Source organism: Oryx dammah, unplaced genomic scaffold, assembly GCF_014754425.2.
Source record: "Oryx dammah isolate SB20612 unplaced genomic scaffold, SCBI_Odam_1.1 HiC_scaffold_25, whole genome shotgun sequence".
Lineage (NCBI taxonomy): Eukaryota > Metazoa > Chordata > Mammalia > Artiodactyla > Bovidae > Oryx > Oryx dammah.
This window is the reverse complement of record NW_024070209.1, coordinates 67709540-67730629: the sequence shown is the minus strand read 5'-3', so window position 1 is coordinate 67730629 and position 21090 is coordinate 67709540. Positions and strand designations below refer to the sequence as shown.

At 38.1% G+C, this 21090-nt stretch overlaps 2 protein-coding genes across 26 annotated transcripts in view; both read left to right on the top strand.

The window, feature by feature from the left end:
* Positions 1–21090, top strand: part of TIA1 (TIA1 cytotoxic granule associated RNA binding protein) — a 54540-nt gene that overhangs the window by 25823 nt on the left and 7627 nt on the right. For 5 of the 21 annotated variants that reach the window (XM_040224093.1, XM_040224100.1, XM_040224096.1 and 2 more), the window contains 6 exons: positions 804–912; positions 1293–1388; positions 1488–1572; positions 1951–2074; positions 2900–3045; positions 3971–5412. In XM_040224093.1, the coding sequence (XP_040080027.1) occupies positions 804–912; positions 1293–1388; positions 1488–1572; positions 1951–2074; positions 2900–3045; positions 3971–4097 (687 nt within the window). In that variant the 3' untranslated portion in view covers positions 4098–5412. Of the gene's footprint in view, positions 1–803; positions 1045–1292; positions 1389–1487; positions 1573–1950; positions 2075–2899; positions 3046–3970; positions 6599–9085; positions 12530–21090 lie in introns of those variants that run through there. The other 16 variants (XM_040224098.1, XM_040224092.1, XM_040224107.1 and 13 more) reach the window with 10 other exon arrangements.
* The window catches only part of CUNH2orf42 (chromosome unknown C2orf42 homolog), a 39425-nt gene continuing 27470 nt past the window's right edge, over positions 9136–21090 (top strand). For 2 of the 5 annotated variants that reach the window (XM_040224076.1, XM_040224075.1), the window contains exon 1: positions 15224–15338. The gene's annotated coding sequence lies outside the window, so the exon portion shown is untranslated. Of the gene's footprint in view, positions 9229–15223; positions 15396–21090 lie in introns of those variants that run through there. The other 3 variants (XM_040224077.1, XM_040224078.1, XM_040224079.1) reach the window with 3 other exon arrangements.

Sequence of the window (21090 nt, the reverse complement as noted above, 5' to 3'; positions counted from 1 at the left end):
CACTGTTCTCCATAGTGGCTGTACTAGTTTGCATTCCCACCGACAGTGTAAGTGGGTTCCCTAAGGTAGATTCTTATCCCTGTATCTCAGCATGGCATATTCTTGCTCTCACTCTTTTGTTTCTGTCATGGCACTTACCACAACTAAGAATTACTTTATTTGTCCCCTCCAAAAAATGGAAGCTCCAAGGCAGCAGAGACCGTGTCTGCCTCTTTGACTGTATTCCCAGCACTTAACGTTAACTGCTGTCTAGAACATGATGACTGCTCAGTATTTACTTGTAAGATGAATGAGTAACCAAACGCTGTTGTTGAAAGCTTGTTGGATTGTATAAAGTGAGATTTTCATCCATAATAGTCTGGGTTGTTAGGTGAACTTGACAATGGCTACCTCACGAGGGCTTTTGGGCTCGAGTCTTTCAGGTGATCAAAATTCCCACGGGACTTCCCTGGTGGTCCAGTGGCTGAGACTGAGCTCCCAGTGCAGGGGGCCCAGGTCCGATCCCTGGTCAGGGAGCTAGATCCCACATGCTACAACTAAGACCCAGAGAAGCCAAATAAATAAATAAAATAAAATAAATTCCCAAAAGCCCTTATGAGGTAAAAGAAAGACAAAAGCACCATTGTAAAATAAATAAAAGCACCATTGTATTTTAGGAAAGCTGTCATATATTGTATATATCATAAAGTATTCCATTAAGAAAACATTTGTGGAAAGCAACCATGAGTTTTCTCTTTTGCAAACAGTTGTTTAACATCAACTAACAGTAGCTTCTTTGTCATTTCTAATGTTGTGTGGAACAGGATGCTGAAAACGCCATTCAACAGATGGGTGGCCAGTGGCTTGGTGGAAGACAAATCAGAACTAACTGGGCAACCCGAAAGCCTCCAGCTCCAAAGAGTACATATGAGTGTAGGTGTATTGGAGAAGAAAAGGAAATGTGGAATTTTGGAGAAAAAACACTAGATTTTAAATGTTAGAGCTGTTCCCGGAGACTTATTGCAGAAATAGATGAGAAGCAAATCAAGACTACTGTTCAAAAATGTACTTAGTTTTCATTTTTGTAATTATAAATAATAAGTAATATCTCTAATGTCAAGTCTCCTATTAATTAGAGAATACTGAGTAATATTTAGACATTCTCAGGGAGGTTTAATCCTCAATCAAATTGTAATATGTATTAAACAAGCATTTTGATCAAGATAAATATCACCATTACAGTAGTATAGTTAATATTGCTTTCCTCTTTCTGAACATTTTATGAACTAAAAATATTAAACTTTTCTCCCCAGCAAACACCAAACAGCTATCATATGATGAGGTCGTAAATCAGTCTAGTCCAAGCAACTGTACTGTGTACTGTGGAGGCGTCACTTCTGGGCTAACAGGTATGGGGACTTTACCTATGTGGCATCTTAAGGTTAATTTTAAAGTACTTGATATTTGTAGGATTTTAATGTGATTTGGTTTTGGTTTTTGTCTAACAGAACAACTAATGCGTCAGACTTTTTCACCATTTGGACAAATAATGGAAATTCGAGTCTTTCCAGATAAAGGATATTCTTTTGTTCGGTATGTGTGGTTTTTAAAAAAACTTACCTCCAGATCATTTTTGAACTTTTAACTTACTGGTTTTCTTTAAAATTTCCTTTGGTTATAAAGAAATAGAAACTTCTCTAGCTTTTATTAAATTCGCCACAGTAACGCCTTCCTTCCAATACAAAGGCAAATCATTTTCTATTAAGAGAATTTTCTCCAAAAAATGAAAATATAGGCCATTTTATTCTCTTATATTAACTTCCTGTTTTACCTCAGGCCCAGTTTGATTTTTTTCAAATGTTTTATTTATAAGTACCTTAAACAATTTATATTGTAATTCTTAATATTATTGTAATTGTATTATCATTGTAATTGTAATATCATTGTAATTCTTAATATTATTTTCAATAGGTTCAATTCCCATGAAAGTGCAGCACATGCAATTGTTTCTGTTAATGGAACTACCATTGAAGGCCATGTTGTAAAATGCTACTGGGGCAAAGAAACTCTTGATATGATAAATCCTGTGCAACAGGTGAGAGGGTTCTTGACTTTGCAAAGTAATGGCTGGACTAATAGGTATTTTTAAATGAAATTGTTAATGTTTCTAGCTACAGTGATGGCATGTAGGGGCTCTTCCTACATGTATAATATTATAGTTCCAGAGTGATGGTTCATGGATGCAGTGGTGACATGATGAATGTGACTGCCTCAACTGACTCGTGCTCACACCACATTGGATTTTTAAATGTTCTAACAAACCTAAGGGTATTAAATTTTTTTCTAATTCTTAGTAGACTTACATACTATTTGGAGAACTCAGAAGCATGTTTGAATTCAGTTGAAACAAAAGCTGTAAATATATTTAGGACCTTGGCGTTTTCTTCCAGATTTTGCCACCTTTGTTTTTCCAGGCAGCTCTAGTAGTTCAAACTTGATCCCACAAACATGTCTATGAGGAAATAGTCAATGAAACATCAAGATAGGATTGAGAAAATCCTAAACTATATAACTTTCTTAAGTAAACTGAATATAAGAATAGTCTTCATATCTCCCTTATCTAAAGGAAACAGTCAAGGATAATTTACAAAACACTTAAATGTTCTCTTGAGTTGAATGTTTATTCTAGGGCATTACCTGCTGGCTCAAAGAATATGGCATTTAGAGCATCACTGTAGAGTTAAAGCAGTATGACCTTGCTGTTTTTATAGCACTGACAACTTACTCTTGCTTACCCTTTAGTTTTCATTGTAATGATGACCCTATGTGTTATAGTTATGTATTTGTGGTATATAAGGACTGTATATGCACCTATAATTTCATATAATACTAAATTATCCATTATAACTTTGCTTAATAGCAGAATCAAATTGGATATCCACAAGCTTATGGCCAGTGGGGCCAGTGGTATGGGAATGCACAACAAATTGGCCAGTATATGCCTAATGGTTGGCAAGTACCTGCATATGGAATGTATGGCCAGCCGTGGAACCAGCAAGGATTTAAGTAAGCACAGTTGTTCTTTTCCTTTATTTTTAACCTTTGAAAATGTCAAGAACTTAGGAAGAGATTTTAAGGTATTAGCAGGTAATGTGGCCTTCTATCTAAAGCATAGCATTTTAGAGAGTTTTTTACTTTATAGTTTTAAGTGTATATCTTTTAAAAATTGCCTGAAATGTGTTGCTTTGATTTATAACCAGCATTATAAGCACTTTGGTAATGCTTGAATGATTCAACAAGTTTTTAAGTAAGAAAATAGTAACTTAATAGTTGTTAAGGTTTTTATGTGACTAATGGTCACTAGCCTTTCTTGCATACAGTTATTTTGATCCTAGTTGCTTTTATTCATTAGGCTTTTTTCCTGTGCAAAAGGGTTCATTCCTACATTGTTATACAAAAGCTTCTTTATACATCCTGAATTATGCAATTTTACTTAAATTTCTGAAAAAACACTTTGCAGTTTTTATTTAAAATGAATCTTGTTATGTTGAAGTATTTATAAGCTTACATATACTAATAAATACTTTAATTTCTTCTTTGAGTAATATAAATGCAAGTCTGTATTATACCAGATGATCAAGATTCTTTCAGACAGTGGCTTGTTCAATGTATGTCAAACCCCAGGAGAACAGTTCTGAGATTAGAGATGAGTTTTTCTGAGTTCAAAGGGAATAAATGTTTATAGATAAAGGGTATTTTCTTAGCTGTAGTTAAACTAACAGAATTAAACTGTACAAATTAAAGCTACATGGATGCTTATTTTTAAAAGAAAAACCTTTTGCCTTTGCTTTCTCTGACATAACAATTATTCTTATATTTGGGCTTAAGAAAAAGGATATTTCCCACATATGTGTAATTTCTTCTTGGCATTACATTTTATTTTAATCAGTGGATTTCCCTTCCCCTCTGCTTCTTTCACATTCCCCACCAGTCAGACCCAGTCTTCTCCACCGTGGATGGGACCAAATTATGGAGTGCAGCCGCCTCCAGGACAGAATGGCAGCGTGATGCCTAATCAGCCTGCAGGGTATCGAGTGGCAGGGTATGAGACCCAGTGAAAAAGGACTCCAGAATCTAAAGTCAGGGGCTTAAGGCTACAGGGAGTAGTAAAGCCGTTGTTTACTTACAGATTTATCAAATCAGTCAGTGCAAATGCCAGATACAGTGTATTTATTTAAAAGATTCATTTTTCAATCATGAAATTACTTATCATCCACATTGTTTTAAAAAGAAACAAGATGCTGGATGTCTGCCAATTTTTGCCTTCATTACCTTTTTTAATAAAGATTCTCAGATCCTTGTTTCAAATACAAATGCAGGGATTGCTGCCACTTTTTTTAAAATTGAGGCAGAAAATTGCACAATGTTGAACTTTTTTCCACTGAAGTAGTGTGCAGTTCTAGTTTGCATTCCTGATATGATTTAAAACATGTAATATAAAGATGTTAAAAAAAAAAAAGAAAAACCAAAACTGTGCAGAGTCTAGAAGTTCTTTGTAATCTTCAGCTAATGCACAATTCTGTTTTAGGGTTTTTTTTTTGAAATAGACATTGTTTGAGCTGTCCCATCGCCACGGTTTCCCTCTGCCGTTTTTAAATATAAATTATTAGTTTACATCATTTTTGTATCTACATTTTTTCACAAATTTGTCTTGCCTTATTAAAGTTCTGTAAAATACACTTAAATGGAAAAAAAATGATGTTCATTTAGATTGAAAACTTTTCTCAGATGGATTGATAATTGTATTCATCTTGTGTTTTACATGAGAAGGTGCCTCAAGAATTCCCTGTTGAATCTGTTTAAAAGGGTTTTTATCTTCTGTGATAAACTTTGCTGTGTACCAGGAATTATAAAAACAAAAACTTGTTACTAAAGAAAATCTCTGAAATGTGATAAGTTCTTGTGAACCCATGTTAATTTCATATGTCAACTTCTGTATTTACATGTATTATTTCATTATGTAAAATGTCTTAGCAATTTAATATTTTGCACAGTTACCAAACTTTGTATGTCATTTCCTCCTTAAAGGCATCATGCAGAGTCGACAGGAGATTTATAAAGTTTTGTTTGCATGTGAATATGAAATACACACTTTGGTAGTCTTTGAATACAAAGTCATCAGCTCTTGTTTTTCCAGAATTTTGAGACACAAAGTTGTATGTAAAAAAATATATTAATTTGCCATATTCTAGTTATATTTACTCAAAAAGAGTAAATCAGCTTGATTTTAATATGTACAAATGATAGCTGTGAAACTGTAGAATATCCTTAGGTCAGGCATGGGGGTTCCTTGTGAACTCCAAAATTAGCCTGAATGACCAGCCGGGCAAAGCATTTTTTAAATGTTCAGAGGCCAAAAGATAAACAAACAAACAAACAAAAAACCCTTGAAATCCTACCTCCTTAAACAGCCTTTGAAGAGGAGAAGCCTCAGTGCAATCATTACTTTGATTCTTTTGGTACCTGTTTTCCTGGAGTTCCCAGTTTTATTTTGGGTTGGCTCCAAGCATTAAGAAGTTTAATCTTTGATGGCATTGTTCTAGTTTTGAAATTTCTAGTACGTTTCAGAGTCTCTTAGAACAATAGTGGGAGATTTTGTTTTATTTTGTTTTCAATAAAAGTCACAAACTCTCCTGTTTGACTCACAAAGGAAAAGGATCCCCACTATACCTATTTGGATGCTTGGTTGTTCTTTTTAAGACCAGAGAGCTCCCGGTATTTTGTTTAGGAACAGAAAAGGCCCGTGGAATCTTAAGAGATTCCTGGCCTGTATTCTCCAGGTAGCAGCATAGGAGCCTGAACTGGTCTCTAAGCCAATACTCAAGTAAACCAGAGCCCAGGAAAGACAGCTCATAAATGTATAATTCTCTGGGGCTCAATTCTATGCAGTTGTAAACACTTGGAAATTTTATTTCCTTGTTAACTTCTACAGATCAGGGCATGCAACCAAAAGCAGCTTAAATGAAATACTCAAAAAATGAAATAATAGGATGCTGTTTTTAGATTCTTCTGGTTTATGTTCCTGTTTTAGGACCCTCATTGTTTTTCTCTTATTCAAAAAAATTTTATGTCCTATACATCTGTGGACTGCAGGGTAAATTATTTGGGCATAAATAATCTAAACAAAAGTGTAGTTTTCCTTTCATTTTGACTATCTCAAGTAATAACACTTTTTATTAGCCAATATTTTTTTATTGCACAATTCTAAAATGTACAGACTACTTTTTGAGAAGAAAGTAGTATTACTCAAAGGGTTACTACTGAACAAATTTGCAATTCAGGAACATTGCTAACTTTGCTTTAAATCTTATTCTCAGTGTTAAATCATTTTAAAAATTAACAGCCTAAAAATCATACTGGTATTAGTATCCGGTAAGGAAATTACAGTTTTTCAAATGAATTCATTCTCTGCAATATGCATTCAGATTTTACTTTAAAATACATCTGGTACTGTAAAGAACCTGAAGTGGTTCACACTTAAGGGGTTCATTAATCCAGTATTCTTTGCCCTGACTGTTTGGATATTAAAGTTCCTTTATGTTTTCTATAACCTTTGGGATCTTCTTGCAGTGATTATTGTGTGTGAGATTTTTTTTTTTTCTTTTTGGTCTAGCCATATTGTTATATTCACTCAGGTATTTGTTAGATTTCTTTTTAATCTTATTCCAGAAACCATGCTTTGCATTGGGATACCGCAAAGAATTGCTGTAGAAAACTTGTTATATGAAATCAGGATCTCATTTTCCTTGTTGATATTCTCTCCCTGTGGAAAATGAGATTCACATTCTAGTTTTATTCTTGTTTTGTTTCTGTGCTTGCTCATCTTCCTTTTGTATGTGTGTTAAGAGTTCTGTTACTTTAGAAAAGGCGGTTGATAGGACTAGTTTGCATAGAGAATTAGAATTGAGTTTACTAAGAGATACAGGGTGCTCTTGAGGTTACAATTGAATTGGAAAAATAAACTGTGTTTGTAGGAAATAAAGAGCAAACCCTTTCAATGAAAGAGTGATGATTTCTAAACACAAAATCTTTTTTGTGTACAGGATTATTGCATTTTTTCCAGTGACTACATTTTGACTGTTTAGAACTTGAAGAACATACCTCTAAAACAACAAATTTTAATTTAAGAACCTTGAGTAAAATGTATATGAATGAGTCTCAGTTGAGTAGTACTTTACCCTATGGTCTCTGAAGTTGGAGGCTGAAGTTATTCTAATAGTAATTCACCTAAAAAAGGAAAAAGTAGATTTTTTACTCAGGGTTAATATGCTTAAATGAGTTACTGCACAGAATGTAGGAGTTAAGCAGATTTACATACTAGATAAATGAGATCCCTAGCTTATCTGTTTTCAGCTCTGGAAGACCAGTAACCATACTTAAACATGCAAGATTTAGAGGCTCCTACTGTGGAAATACTAAGCTGCTCTTGAGCGAAAAGACAGATGCTGATATTTGAAGGTCCTCACTGACTCAGTGGACATGAGTTTGAGCAAGCTCCGGGAGGTGGTGAAGGACAGGGAACCCTGGCATGCTGTAGTCCATGGAGTCGCAAAGAGTCGGACACAACTGAGCAACAAAACCAAAAAGTAACTGGCCACCAGTCCTCTTAGAGTGGAGTGTGTTGACCAGTAAGCCCTGCCCATGTACACAAACCAAACAGGTTTTTAGTGCTTCACTTTTCAATGAAGTGAGCCAAAAGGTCACCAGAAATGGAGAAAAACTTTGACTGCAAAAGGTAGAGCTAAATAGCAACTCTCAAGAATCCGAAAACTTATACTGTATTCAAGAAATTAGAACAGAATCCTAATAAAATGTCACAATAAGAAATGAGAATAAATAAATTCAGTGGGAGTATTAAAAGACAAGGAGATGTTCTGGAACAGAAATCAAAAGTAGAAAAAATAAATATGGATCAATTCAGGAGGTTTATAATATAAAATAAATAAGTGTTCCAAGAAGAAAACAGAAAATAGGGGAGTGGGTGGAATTTATTAAATAGAGGAAAATTTCCCTGATGATTTTTTGAGTTTTAAGATTGAAGAAAGGCTAATGTTGAGTTTGCACAATAAATAGGAAAGATTCATATGAAGCCATACCACTATAAAATTTTAGGATGCCAGGCCTATAAGGGGCCCATCCTAAAATTTACCAGATAGAAAAAGGGTTGAGAAAAATACCCAATGACATTGAACCTAGGAATCAGTGGGGCACTGTCTTCAGAAGTGTAAATGAATTATGGTCATGGGTCACAATAGAATAAAGACTAGATATGTAAGTTCACAGAAGACTGATTCTCAGGGATAAACTGGATAAATTCCATCAGAACAAGAATAAGTCAGGAAAAAAAATACGATGTAGTATCTAGAAATAGGATCAAACAGGAGTGAGATAATAGGAAGTTTTAGGATTACAGTTGTGAAGAGACCTGGCAGCCAATCCAGATTGATGGTCAGCAGGCCAGACTTAAGGCTCTCTAGAGGTCGGGCTATGTATTATGAGAAGCTTCACAGAACTGTGGAGAATGGGAGAAGAATAAGTACTGGAAAATCAGGCAAATGGGAAGAGACAAGCCAGGGAAAACATTGTGTACAAAAAGAAACATTCCCTGAGCCAGGTACATGCACCAAGCTAATATTTCTTGTTTTCCTGAATTATATTCATAAATATTTGTACTATTCCACTGCTTTGGTTTTCTTTGGCAACTCCAATTGTATGTTAGATTTCCTCTGCCTGTCATCAGTTTCTATCATTTGTTCTTAATTATTTTTTATCTTTTCGTTTGCTTTTTTTTTTGGCACCGTGACATACGGTATCTTAGTTCCCTGACCAAAGATTGAAGCCGCGTCCCCTGCTTTGGAAGCGTGGAGTCTTAACCATTGGACCGCCAGGGAAGTCCCTGCATTTCTCTTCTCTAATCTCTGTTCCTTAATGTGCTTCCTGTGGTATCCCAACTCAGTTGTGTTCCTTTTAATGTAACCTTCATTTCTGGGAGAAAAAAAATTTTTTTTCTGTTTCCTAAATTCTACCAATTTCTGTTTCACTTTAGGGACAGCTCTTCCCTGAATTCTTATATTTCTTAGCTGCATTTGCTTCATTAGATTTTTAAAATTTACATTGGAATGTCAGTGTATTATTTTCAACTGCTTTATGGGAACATTTTCTTGTGAGTTTTCTCCGGGGAAACTCTGGGTAAGTTTTGCTGTCTTTCTTATTTTTAATTACAGTATCTTGGTACAAATGCTGTGCTTACACCTATCTGTTTATTCATATTTGAAATGGTGGTTTTTTTCTAGACCAAGTACCAGCAAGGAGGATGAAGGGGAAAGACCCTGTCAGGGTTTCTTACCTGCCTTTTCTGGGGCTACAATGAATTGTCTCCTTAAAAGTGTAGCCATGGTTCCTCTCTGGGATGAGGCCCTGTTCAGAAGTTCTGTGCCAGCTGAGCACCCTTGATTCCTTCATGTGCTCCATTAGGTGACAAAACTCTGTCTTCAAGGAGATCCCCTAACTTGCTTTCTGAAAGACGTCTCCTCTGGATCCTTTAGGCACTTAACACATCTTCCCTCCCTGCCTCTTCCAGTACTCACATACTAGTTCAGTCCTTCTGACAGCTGGCTCCACTCACGGTTTGGCTCTCAGACTGAATATTTGCGAGTGATTTCTGAGGTCTGCCACTACTGGCCCCCTCCTCACTCCCTGTCCTTCCCCCACAGCACTCAGTTGGCCTCCCATCCAGTACCACACTTCTCAGTGTGGAATGTATTGAGTTTTCTCTGTATCCCTCGCTTCACTTAAGATACTGCTTGTGGGAGTTGGTGGTCATAGGTTTTCCTTATTGCTCCCTGTGGTTTCCAGGAGAAGGGTAAAGATCCAGGTACCAGACTGCTAACCTTTCTGCCAGAATCAGAAGCCCAAAGGAATCTTTTATAGATGTAGATCTGATCATGACTCTTCCCTTCTTGAAAGTCTGCTTCAGATTATATTTAGGATGTAATCTAAAATCTTTGGAAAAGACCATGATGCTGGGAAAGATTGAGGGCAGGAGGAGAAGGGGGCAACAGGATGAGATGGTTGGATGGCGTCATTGACTCAGTAGACATGAGTTTGAACAAACCTGGGAGATGGTGACAAACAGAGAAGCCTGGAATGCAGCAGTCCATGGGGTCACAGAGTCTGACATGACTGAGACACTGAAAAACAATGACCAAAATTTTATTTTTTTAGACCAAAATCTTTAATACGGCCTGCAGTTGTCTTCTAAAGTAGTCTGTGTTTACCCAACTTCACTGCAAGCCACTTTATATATCAGAATCCCATCAGGAGACAGAGACCACCACTAAAATTTGAAAAGGGAAATTTTAGTGTAAATAGTGAAAAATGGTTAACCCCTAGGAGTCCAAAAACTGCAAGTGCAAAAAAAAAAAAGCTACTACTTCTGAGCAGAGTGGACAGTGCAGAAGCTAAGGGTTTAAGAGAGTACTTGAAGTTTCTAACCTCTTCAAAGTGGGCTTGATTATCGCAGGAACCTGCAGTCTGGTAAGAAACATGCCAGAAGGTGTGGGCCAGACCTGTTCCTTAGAAGCTGCCTACCATTGGCCAGAGTTGATCTTTAGAAATGGTCCACCAGGTGAGGGAGCTAGGGTTGCCAGATTTAGCAAGTGAAAGCACAGTCCCAAATATTATATGAAACAAACTAAAAGTTAAACGATGTTTAACTGGAATCCACGTTTAACTGGGTATCCTGTATTTTATGTCAGCCTTTGAGGGTGTTACAGGCTGGTGCATCCAAAGCTGCCATAGAAGCAGCTGGAAGTGAGGAAAACTGTAGCCTGAGGGTGCAGCAGGGGCAGGTCCAGAGAACCACTGAGGGGAGCACCCCGGGTCTTCTGTACACTGATCCATTGGATTGTACACTGAATACAAAGATTGAACCAGAACCCATACGGAACATTCCTTCCTGTCATTGCCTTGCATGTTCCTCTGGTTCCCTCTGTTGGCAGAGCCTAATATTGAGCCAGCTGGCACAGGTGAAATGCTTCACAAAGCAAGGCATAGCAGAGTGGATTGGGGATCAGGACTCCCATTGCAGAACCCTGCCGTGTGCATGCCTTTTGTCTGCTGTTTGTCTTCAGCTCTCCACTTAAATGTCTCTTCCTCTAAAACTTCATCCTTTCTCTACCCACAATCTAAATCAGGAGCCTCTCAAGTCATGTTATAGTTTTCCTTTAGAGCATTTGTCATAATTTTAAATTATGTATTTATGCGATTATATCTTTAAAACCTGTGTTCCCCATTAGAAGCTGGTGACTGTTTTTTTCATTGCTATATATATACCCTGTAGGTAGTAAATCATTTAATTAATTTAATTATCTCAATCTCATTTTAAACAAATGGCTTTCTGCTGTGTGCTGATAAAATACTGGGTATGAGGTGATAAGAGCTAAAACTAAAGGACCAAACCAGGGCCAGTTCTATGAGATCTGCCTTCCAAAATGTGGGGTGTAGGCACGTAAGACATTCAGGTAGAAATATCCAGTCGATAATGATATAGAATTTGGAAGGGAGATCCAGGCTGGAAAAGAGATGGGAGTCATCAGCATTTAGGTGGTAGTTCAGCCCAAGGAGTGGCAGTCACCCAGAGAGACAGTAGAGGGAGAAGAGGACTGAGGACAGAACTCTTAGGTCTGTCTGTATGGAAGCGGGCAGAGACAGCTAAGCTTGCAAAGGAGAAAGGAAGAGCTGCCTGACGCTGGAGAAATACTGGAGGCCCACAATGTTGCAGAGATCAGGAAGGAAACAACTCAAGGAAGTAGTAGTCAAGGGTCAAGTGTGGCAGAGGGGGGAAATGTTCACTGGATTTAGCAATAAAGAAGTAATTGGTGGCTTTGAAAACTAACACTTGCAGTGAAATAGTAGGAACAAAATGTGGATGCAGTGGGTTAGGGAGTGGGAGGTGGGGATGTTTAGTGCAGACTGCCTTCCTGGTTTAGTGGGCTGTAGAGAGAAGGAAGCAGAGAGGAAGGAGCAGATGGCTTTAAGAAAGCAATAATTTTTTTAACATCTCAAAACAATAAATTATGAATAAATCACAAAGGTAAGTAAATGATCACCAAAAACAAAACCTCTACTGTTCACCTATTTGGAAATACACAACAAAAAAATACCTCTGTTTTATATAAAAAACTGGAACAGCAGTTCAAGAATGTGTTTGTGTGCATGTGTGTACTGTTTTCTCTAGGATACTTAGAATTGAGAGATGGATTAGAGAATTTAAAGTGTGAAAATTGTATGATATACATTGTCAGATTGCCCTCTTAAAAGCTGTATCATTTTACACTCCAACCAAAAATGTCTGAAAGCACCCATTTGCCCCGCTTTTACAAATGCTGATTGTTATTAAGCTTTCATTTTTGCCAATCTGAGACATGTAAAATGATCTCTTCTATTTCCCTGATTGCAAGTAAAGTTAGTGATTTTTTTCCCATGGTAATTGGTTGTTTGTGTTTCTTTTCTGTTTATGTCCTTTGTCCGTTTGACCTCCAAGGACTTTTAGACATAGTGATTGCATATTGAATAATAAATAGCTACAGGAGCCCGTGCACCTAGAGCCTGTGCTCCACTACGAGAGAATCCACCGCAGTGAGAAGCCTGTGCACTACAATTAGAAGCCCCCACTCACCACAAATGGAGAAGTGCCCTTGGAGCAACGAGACCCAGTACAGCCAGAAAAAGTGTTTTGTTTTATTTTGTTTTGTTTAAGAAATATGATCATAGTATCTTATGTTAAGTGACAAAAGCAAGTTGCAGGTAAAAGATAACATTTATCTTTGAAAGTAATAGAGGAAGTTTTGAAAACAATACTTTTGAACTAGACATCTTTCTTAACTAAGTATAACTAGCATGAAAGCTAGGTTCATGCAAATGGAGAAACTAGAAACATTCTTAAGGTCAGGAAGACAAGGTTATCTACTATTACCTTATTAATTTATTATTTCCAGGACTTACCTGATTGTCCATTGGTTAAGAATCCACCTTCTAATGCAGGAGACACAGATTTGATCCCTGATCAGGGAACTAAGATCCCACATGCCTAGGGGCAGCTAAACCCACATGCTGCAACTGCTGAGTCCGTCCACTCTAGAGCCTGTGTTCCCCAAGAGAAGTCCACACGCTGCAACGAAAACCCAGGAGAGCCAAAGAAGAAAGAAAAAAATCCCAAACCTATGACAATTAGAAAAATACTATAAAAACAATGAGAGAATTAAGTGGGAAAAAAAATATTAGCATACTGAAATAAAGAAGGCCCTTATTTGTATAAAGCCCTTATTTGAAGAAGGAATTGAAGAACCCAGCATGCCGGGATTGGAAGAAAGAAACCTGTATCAGCTGAAAACCCACAGATCTCTTAGGATGCATTTGGAAAAAAGTTTAAGCACTCTGTTTACAACAGTCTGTTAATTGTGACACTGTTAAGATTTTGGTCCAGATAATTCTTCGTTGTAAGGGCTGTCCTGTGCATTGGAGGATCTTCAACACCTGTGGCATCTACTAGATGTGTAAGCAGTGCTCCCAACTGAGAACAACTGCTTTGTGTAATCACTTGGCACTAATATAATCATAAACACAACCAGACATTGAAGCCCCACTGTATTATTAGGTGATCATTTAGATGATCCAGGATATACTTAAAAAAATTTTTTTGGCTGCACAGGCTCTTCATTGTATAGTGTGGACTTTCTCTAGTTGTGTGTGGGGGCTTCTCTCTTGTGGCACATGGGCTCTAGGGTGTGTGGGTTCAGTAGTTGCAGTGCTGGGGCTTAGTCCCTCCATGATAAGTGGGATCTTAGTTTCCTAATTAGAGATTTAACCACCTCCCTTCTATATAGGAAGGCAGATTCTTAGCCACTGGATGGCCAGGGAAGTCCCGATCCAGGATATTCTGATGATCATTTTAAAACTTGAAATGGAAAGACAAAATTGGAAAATAATTCGTGGAAAAGAAAAAATGTTCCCTTCTCCCCCTACTTCCAGATTAGGAAACAACACAGCAAATCTTAATCACGGAAGGGACCCCTTCTCTTATTAATAGTGAAGAAGACTAAGGTTCTGCCAGCGAAAGAATGTCACTCACCATCTGGCTCTGTAAGGATTAAGTCATTAGCCACTGCAGTCACTGACCTTCAATGCACCTTGAAGGGAGTTCAGGGTGGAGATCAGAAACAAGGCACTCTGTGCTCTGGAAAAATTGAGAGAATAGGACTTCATATGGATATTTTCAGATTTTATGAACTTAGTTTCCTGCATCTTTCCATACTTAGCAAAACACTAAAATCATTAACTAAGATACCTGTGCTTTGTCACCAGAAGCACCCCTCTACCAACGTGTGCTTGATGCACATACCCCTTCTCCAAAATCATAGATGTGCTAACCTCCCCACCAACCTCTTCACATCACTTCCTCAGAGTTGAGAGACTGTCTCATTGACTGCAGTCCTCAGTATGTCCCTGAATATAACAAACACAGCTCTCACCTTTTTATTTATTCATATTATTTCATTTGACAGTTCTCAGGTGACCAGTCCACAGTGCAACGATTAATAAGTAGCAGGATGAAGGCTAAAGGTGCAGGAAATCTCATTCCTGGGTTTTCCAGTACATAAAAGCCTCACCCTTAACACATTTGTACTCAGCAGCTATTGTCAACAAAGAGTATGTAGATTTATTCTGCAATTCTATGGACCAAAACTAGGTCATGCCGGAACTCAATTCCAACCCCTCCTAAGGGAAAACGTTCAAGTAATACGTCAGAGTATAATTAAGGGAGAAAAGATAACTTGATTACAAACACACAAGTGATAGAAACAGCGAATACTTTGGTGGACAACACTCCCTTGACAAAACACTAAATCGCAGCCGACGTTGCTAAAAATATAGAAAATCTAAGACTTTTGCATCAATGACGGATGGAATTCTACTCAGAAACAGGACTCACTCAGGCCTGAACTAGCCATGACCAGCCCTAGAATTGTCTGTGCCTTCCAGTACCAGCAGAGTTGTCCAGAGCACGCTTGCCATAGCAAATAAAAAATAAAAAACTTAAGTGGTACAACCGCCTGGTAGGAGCAGGTTTCACCACCTGATACCCGCGGCAGTTGTCTGCTTCCTCTAGGTCGAGTAAACTACAACTCCCGTCAGACAACGCGAACTGAGGCGGGGCGGCTCTGACCAATAACGACTGTCGTTACAGCGAGCAGTTTGGAAACGTTTGTAAAAGGCCGCGGCAGGCGAAGAGAGAGGAGGTGAGGGCGGTCATCAGCGTGGGAGCCCGGGGCCGCAGGGTGGGGGGCGCAGGGCAGGTAAGGGGACTGTGTTGACCGAAGGCGTGGGCGGCAGTGGGACAAAGGCGTACAGCTGGGAATTCCGGCCGATAGCGTTTTCCAAGAGCAGGGTGCTGGCCGAGTGATGCTTCTACTCGGGCCTACTTAGGACCGGAAGTGAGCGGTCGCACGGGGAGGATGCCGGGAAGTAGGTTCCCGGGTGATGCGTCTGGGGGCGGGCTGCGTCCTGGAAGCCAGGTGGAAGGTGCGGGACCTGCCGGCCGGCTGACAGGGGATCTTGGCCTTTCTCCTGTGTTCCGAGGCAGCGCAGGGCAAACGGAAGCAGCCTGGACCTGAAGTTGAGATTTCTGGCTCTAGTCTTGCCCCTTCCTCTCTTGTCTGGTTTGACAAAGAATCCAGCAGATTCCAGACTCACCTTAGATTCTATCTAGAGGCTGGCCGAGGAACAGGAATCAAATCCCTGCTTTCTCTGAGCCACTGGTAAAATAATACCAGTTTCAAAGGATCGTGGTGAGCATTACATGAGTAAATGCATGGGAAGGGCTTACTTGTACTCAATAAATGTTAGCAAGTTTTATGTTTTATTCATGGTGCTCGTTCACTTACTGTGCTTCACAAGAATTTAACAGCATTCAGCGAACTGAATATAGCTCTACAGCCAAATGGCACATGAGTGAAAGCCCACCACCACAGGGAGTGTTCGTGGGGTAGCTCTTCCAGCCCCAGTTCCTGTACACCATCCGAGGAGGCTGTTTAGAAAACTTGCCCAGAAAAGGAGACCCTTAAGGCAGAGCTCAAATACAGATTCTTTATGAATCTGGATTCCTTCTCAGGAGGGACTCAGCCAAAACTCAAATTCGGACTTGAACCCAAGATCCCTGACTTAGGAGGAAATGGGAACTCACTATGTTGATCTTTGAACTGAAACCGTTCAACTAGTGTCAGGACTTAGTGAAGCTCAGAGAGTTAAGTGTGAGGCAAAGTGGTGGGTAAAGAATGAGTTTATTAGCATAGGAGGCTTTTGAGATATACAAGCAAGCCAGCAAGGGAGCACAACCCTGAGAACTATTCGATAGGGCTGCATTTTTATAATCAAAGGAGAAGTGGGGAGGAGAGAAGACCACCTTCCCCATTCTTGGACCTGCATCAGGGCTTACATCATTAGTTCCTCCTTCGACCCTCTCTGGCCTAATTGGGACTGTCCTGGTGCTAATTAAGCCATTTGTATATTAGCAAAAGTCTAGTAAATTATACTAAAATATAGTGGGATTTCTAAACTTAACTAATTATCCTACTCTATCCGTGTCATTTACAAATTGTGTTACTTGTTCATGTATGCTTTCTCTAAGAAGTAATACTTGTGTTCAGTTGCTAAGTCGTGTCTGACTCTGTGACCCCTTGGACTGTAGCCTGCCAGGCTCCTCTGTTTATGGGGTTTTCCAGGCAAGAACACTGAGTGAGTTGCCATTTCCTCCTCCAGGGGATCTTTCTGACCCAGGGATCAAACCCTCATCTCCTGCATCTCTTATATTGGCAGGCGGATTCTTTACCACTGAGCCATCTGGGAATCCTAAGTGATACTAATACAAGTTTAAAATTCAAATTTTACAAAACAGTGAAATGTGCATATCCCTTCCTCTTTGCATTTCCCGAGTCCCCAGTCACTTCTGAGGCAATATGTGATATAGGTGTGTGTCTTCCCTGTTTCCTTTTTTTTTCTCTTTTAAACCAGGAGTATCACATTAAACACAAAATTTTATACCTTTTTTTTTTACTCCACAGTGTATCTTGATATTTGTTCCTTATCAATACATATAGATCTGATACTTTTTAATGGCTCTGGAGTAGCATATCTTATAGTTACACCATGATTTATTTAGTTAGCTCTTAGACTGTTTCTGTTCTCGTGCAGTTATGGACCACCTTGCATGGACTACCCCTGTGCATGTTTCGTGTTCATGTGAGACTTGAACTCATGGAATCTTAAAAGTGGAATTGTTATGTCAAAGGGTGTTTTACGTTTTATTTTATTTACATCCCTTTGAAGACGATATTGCAGTTTACACTCCTACCAACAATGCAGAGTGTGTTTCTCCACATCCTCCTGTGATAACATCTTTTTGTCACTTTGCTGAAGTCCTGTTTTAATTTGCTTCTTGCTTATTGCAAGGTTGAGTTTTGGACATTTAAAACTTTTTTATTTTTAATCCCCTGGTGGTCTGGTGGTTAGGACACTGTTCTGCCACTTCTGAGGACCTGGATTCAATCCTTGGTTGGGGAACTAAGATCTCACAAGCCACACCACCAGAAAAAAAAATTTTTTTTTTTAATTTTTTATTATTTTTTTTTCAAGGATAAACAAAATCATTATATCATAATCACAGAGGTCAAGTCTTTAGGAAGGCATATCAATTGTAAAGAATTTTAGAATAATTATTGTGTGGGAATCAGTGTATGCGCACTATTTAAACTATTGAGCAATACAAAAATAAGGAAAGCTAAAATTACACAAAATCCCACTGCCCCCAAATTACCTTCACAACCCCAATATTGTCTGTGTAACTATAAGCTTTCTTTCCATGCCCTTTACTCATTTTTTCTAGTGGGATTGCTTCTTTTTTATTGATTTACAAAAACTCTTATTTTAGGAAATTAGCCCTTTGTTATTTGCATTTCAAATATTTCTTATTCCCCATTAAATATAATTTTTACTTTCTCTTGGACTATAGTTGATTTACAGTACTGTGTTAGTTTCGGGTGCACAGCAAAGTGATTCTGTACACCCACACACATATATATATACATACATATATCCACTCTTTTTCAGATTCTTGTCCCATCCAGGTAATTAGAGAGTATTGAGTAGAGTTCCCTGTGCTATACAGTAGGTCCTTGTTGATTTTCAATTTTATCCTTTTGTTTTTAGTGGCAGATTTCCTGAAATATAAATCATATAACATAAAATTCACCCTTTTAAAATGTTACATTTGGTGATTTTAGTATATTCACAGAGTAATGCAACCTTCCATCACCCCATAAAGAAACGTCACACTTATTAGCAGTCACTTGTAATCTCCCCCATTCCCCTCAGAGCTTAGCAACCACTCACGTGTCTCTATGCATTTGTTGATTCTGGATATTTCGTTTAAATGGAATCATACAATGTATGGCTTCTAATGTCTGGTTTCTTTCATGTAGTATATCACAGTTCATGCATCCATGCCATAGCATGTTGCAGAACTTCATTCCCTTTTATGGCCAAATAATATTCCATTGTATGGATATATCACATTTTGTTTACCCATTCACCAGTTGATGGACATTTGGATTGATTCTACTTTCTGGCTTTTGTGAATACTACTACAATGAGCATTATGTACAAAACCACCAATTTTCTAAAATGGTTGCAGCATTTTATAATACTATCAACAATGTATGAAGGTTCCAGTTTTTCTTTATCATTATTATTGTCTGTATTTTTTTAGTCCTCTTGGTGAAATGGCATCTCGCTTTGATTTGCATTTCCTTAATGGCATGATTTTGAACATCTTTTTATGTGTTTATTGGCTATTTGTGTATCTTCTTGGGAGAAATATCCATCCATATCGTTGGCTCATTTTAAAATTGGGTTATTTGTCTTTTTACTGTTAACTTTTAAATGTTTTTATATATTCAGGATATAAGTCCTTTATCATATATATTACTTGCAAACATGATCTCCCATTCTGTGGGTTATCTTTTTACTTTCTTGATGCACAGTTGTTTTTAATTTTGATTAAGATCAATTTTTCTATTTTTTTCTTTTGTCACTCAGGTTTTTGGTGTCATATCTAAGATACCATTTCCTATTCCAAGGTCACAAAGATATATGCCTGTATTTCTTCCTAAGAGTTTTATAGTTTTAGCTCTTACATTTATGTCTACAGTCCACTTTGGGTTAATTTTTATATACAGTGTGAAACAGGGATCCAACTTCATTCCTTTGCAGGTGGCTATGTATTGTTCCAGCACCATTTGTTGGTGGGACTGTCCTTTATCCACTAATGGATCTTGGCATCCTTGTTGAACATCAGCTGACCATAAATGAGAGAGTTTACTTTTGAATTCTCAGTACTATTTCATTGGTCTCTATATCTATCTGTATGTCTATTGTCACATTGTCATTCCCCCCCCCAATTTTATTGAGATGTAATTGACATATAACATTGTGTAAGTTTAAAGTGTAACACACTTACATTGCAAAATGATTACCGCTATAGCATTACCTAATGCTTCCATCACTTCACATAATTACCATTTCTTTTTAAAAAATCATTTATTCTTTTTGGAATAAAGATTTCAAAGCACTGTATCTTCATTACTGCACCCAGGCTTTCTCTAGTCGCAGTGAGCAGGGGCTACTCTCTAGCTGTGCTGTGTGGGCTGCTCATTCTGGTGGCTTGTCTTCTTGCAAAGCAAGGGCTTTAGGGTGCACAGCCTGTGGCTCACAGGCTCTAGAATGTGGGCTCAGTAGTTGTGGCACACCGGCTTAGTTGCCCCACAGTGTGTGAAATCTTCTGGACTAAGGATTGAACCCATGTCCCCTGCATTGCAAGGTGGATTCTTAACCACTGTAACTATGCTGTACATTAGATTCCCAGAACTTATTTGTCTTACAGCTGAAAGTTTGTACCCTTTCACTAACATCTCCTGGTTTCTCCAATGCCCTAGGCCCCTGGCAACTAGCATTCCATTCTACTTCTGTGAGTTTAGTTTTTTTAGGTTCTACATGTAAGTGATGTAATACAGTATTTGTTCCTTCTCTATCCACATTGTCTTAATTTGCTGTGTAGTAAATGTTGAAATCAGGAAGTGAGAATCCTTCTACTTTGTTCTTTCTCAAGATTTTCTGGCTCTTCCAACTCCCTTGCATTTCCATATGAATTTTAGGATCATCTTGTCAATTTCTGCAGAAAAAGGTATCTAGGATTTTGATAGGGATACATTACATTGGATCTGTAGATCAGTTTAAAGAGCAGTGCCATCTTAATAAGATCAACTCTTCTGGTTCATGAACATGAAAAGATGCCTTTCCGTTTTCTAGGTCTTTAATTTCTTTCAGTTATGTTTTGTAGTTTTCACTGTACAAGTCTTCCACTGCTTTGGTTGCTTAGTTTGTTTTTATCTTTGAACTTAGTCTAAGGTACTTTTTTCCATAAAGAAAAATACCATTTTCATGTAATCAAATGAGTCATAATTTTAAACTGGGTCAAATATTTGAATAGTTATTTCCCAAAGAGATAGACATATGACTAAATAAGCATGTGAAATGTTACCAACATCATTATTCACTAGGGAAATGCAGTAAAAACCCCAGTGAGGTACCGCTTCACACCCATTATAATCTAACGGCCATAACCAAGGAAACAATAACAAATGTTGGCCAGGAAATGGAGAAAGTTTGTGAGAATGTATAATGCTGCTGGTCCAATGTAAAATGGCACAGTCACTTTGGAAAACATTTTGGCAGTTTCTTAAAACGTTACACTTAAACTTACCCTGAAGTGTTAGTCGCTCAGTCGTGTCTGACTCTCTGTGACCCCACGAACTGTAGCCCGCCAGGCTTCTCTGTCCATGGGATTCTCCAGGCAAGAATACTGGAATGGATTGCCATTCCTTTCTCCAGATGAACTTCCTGACCCAAGGATCCAACCCTGTTCTTCTACACTGCACG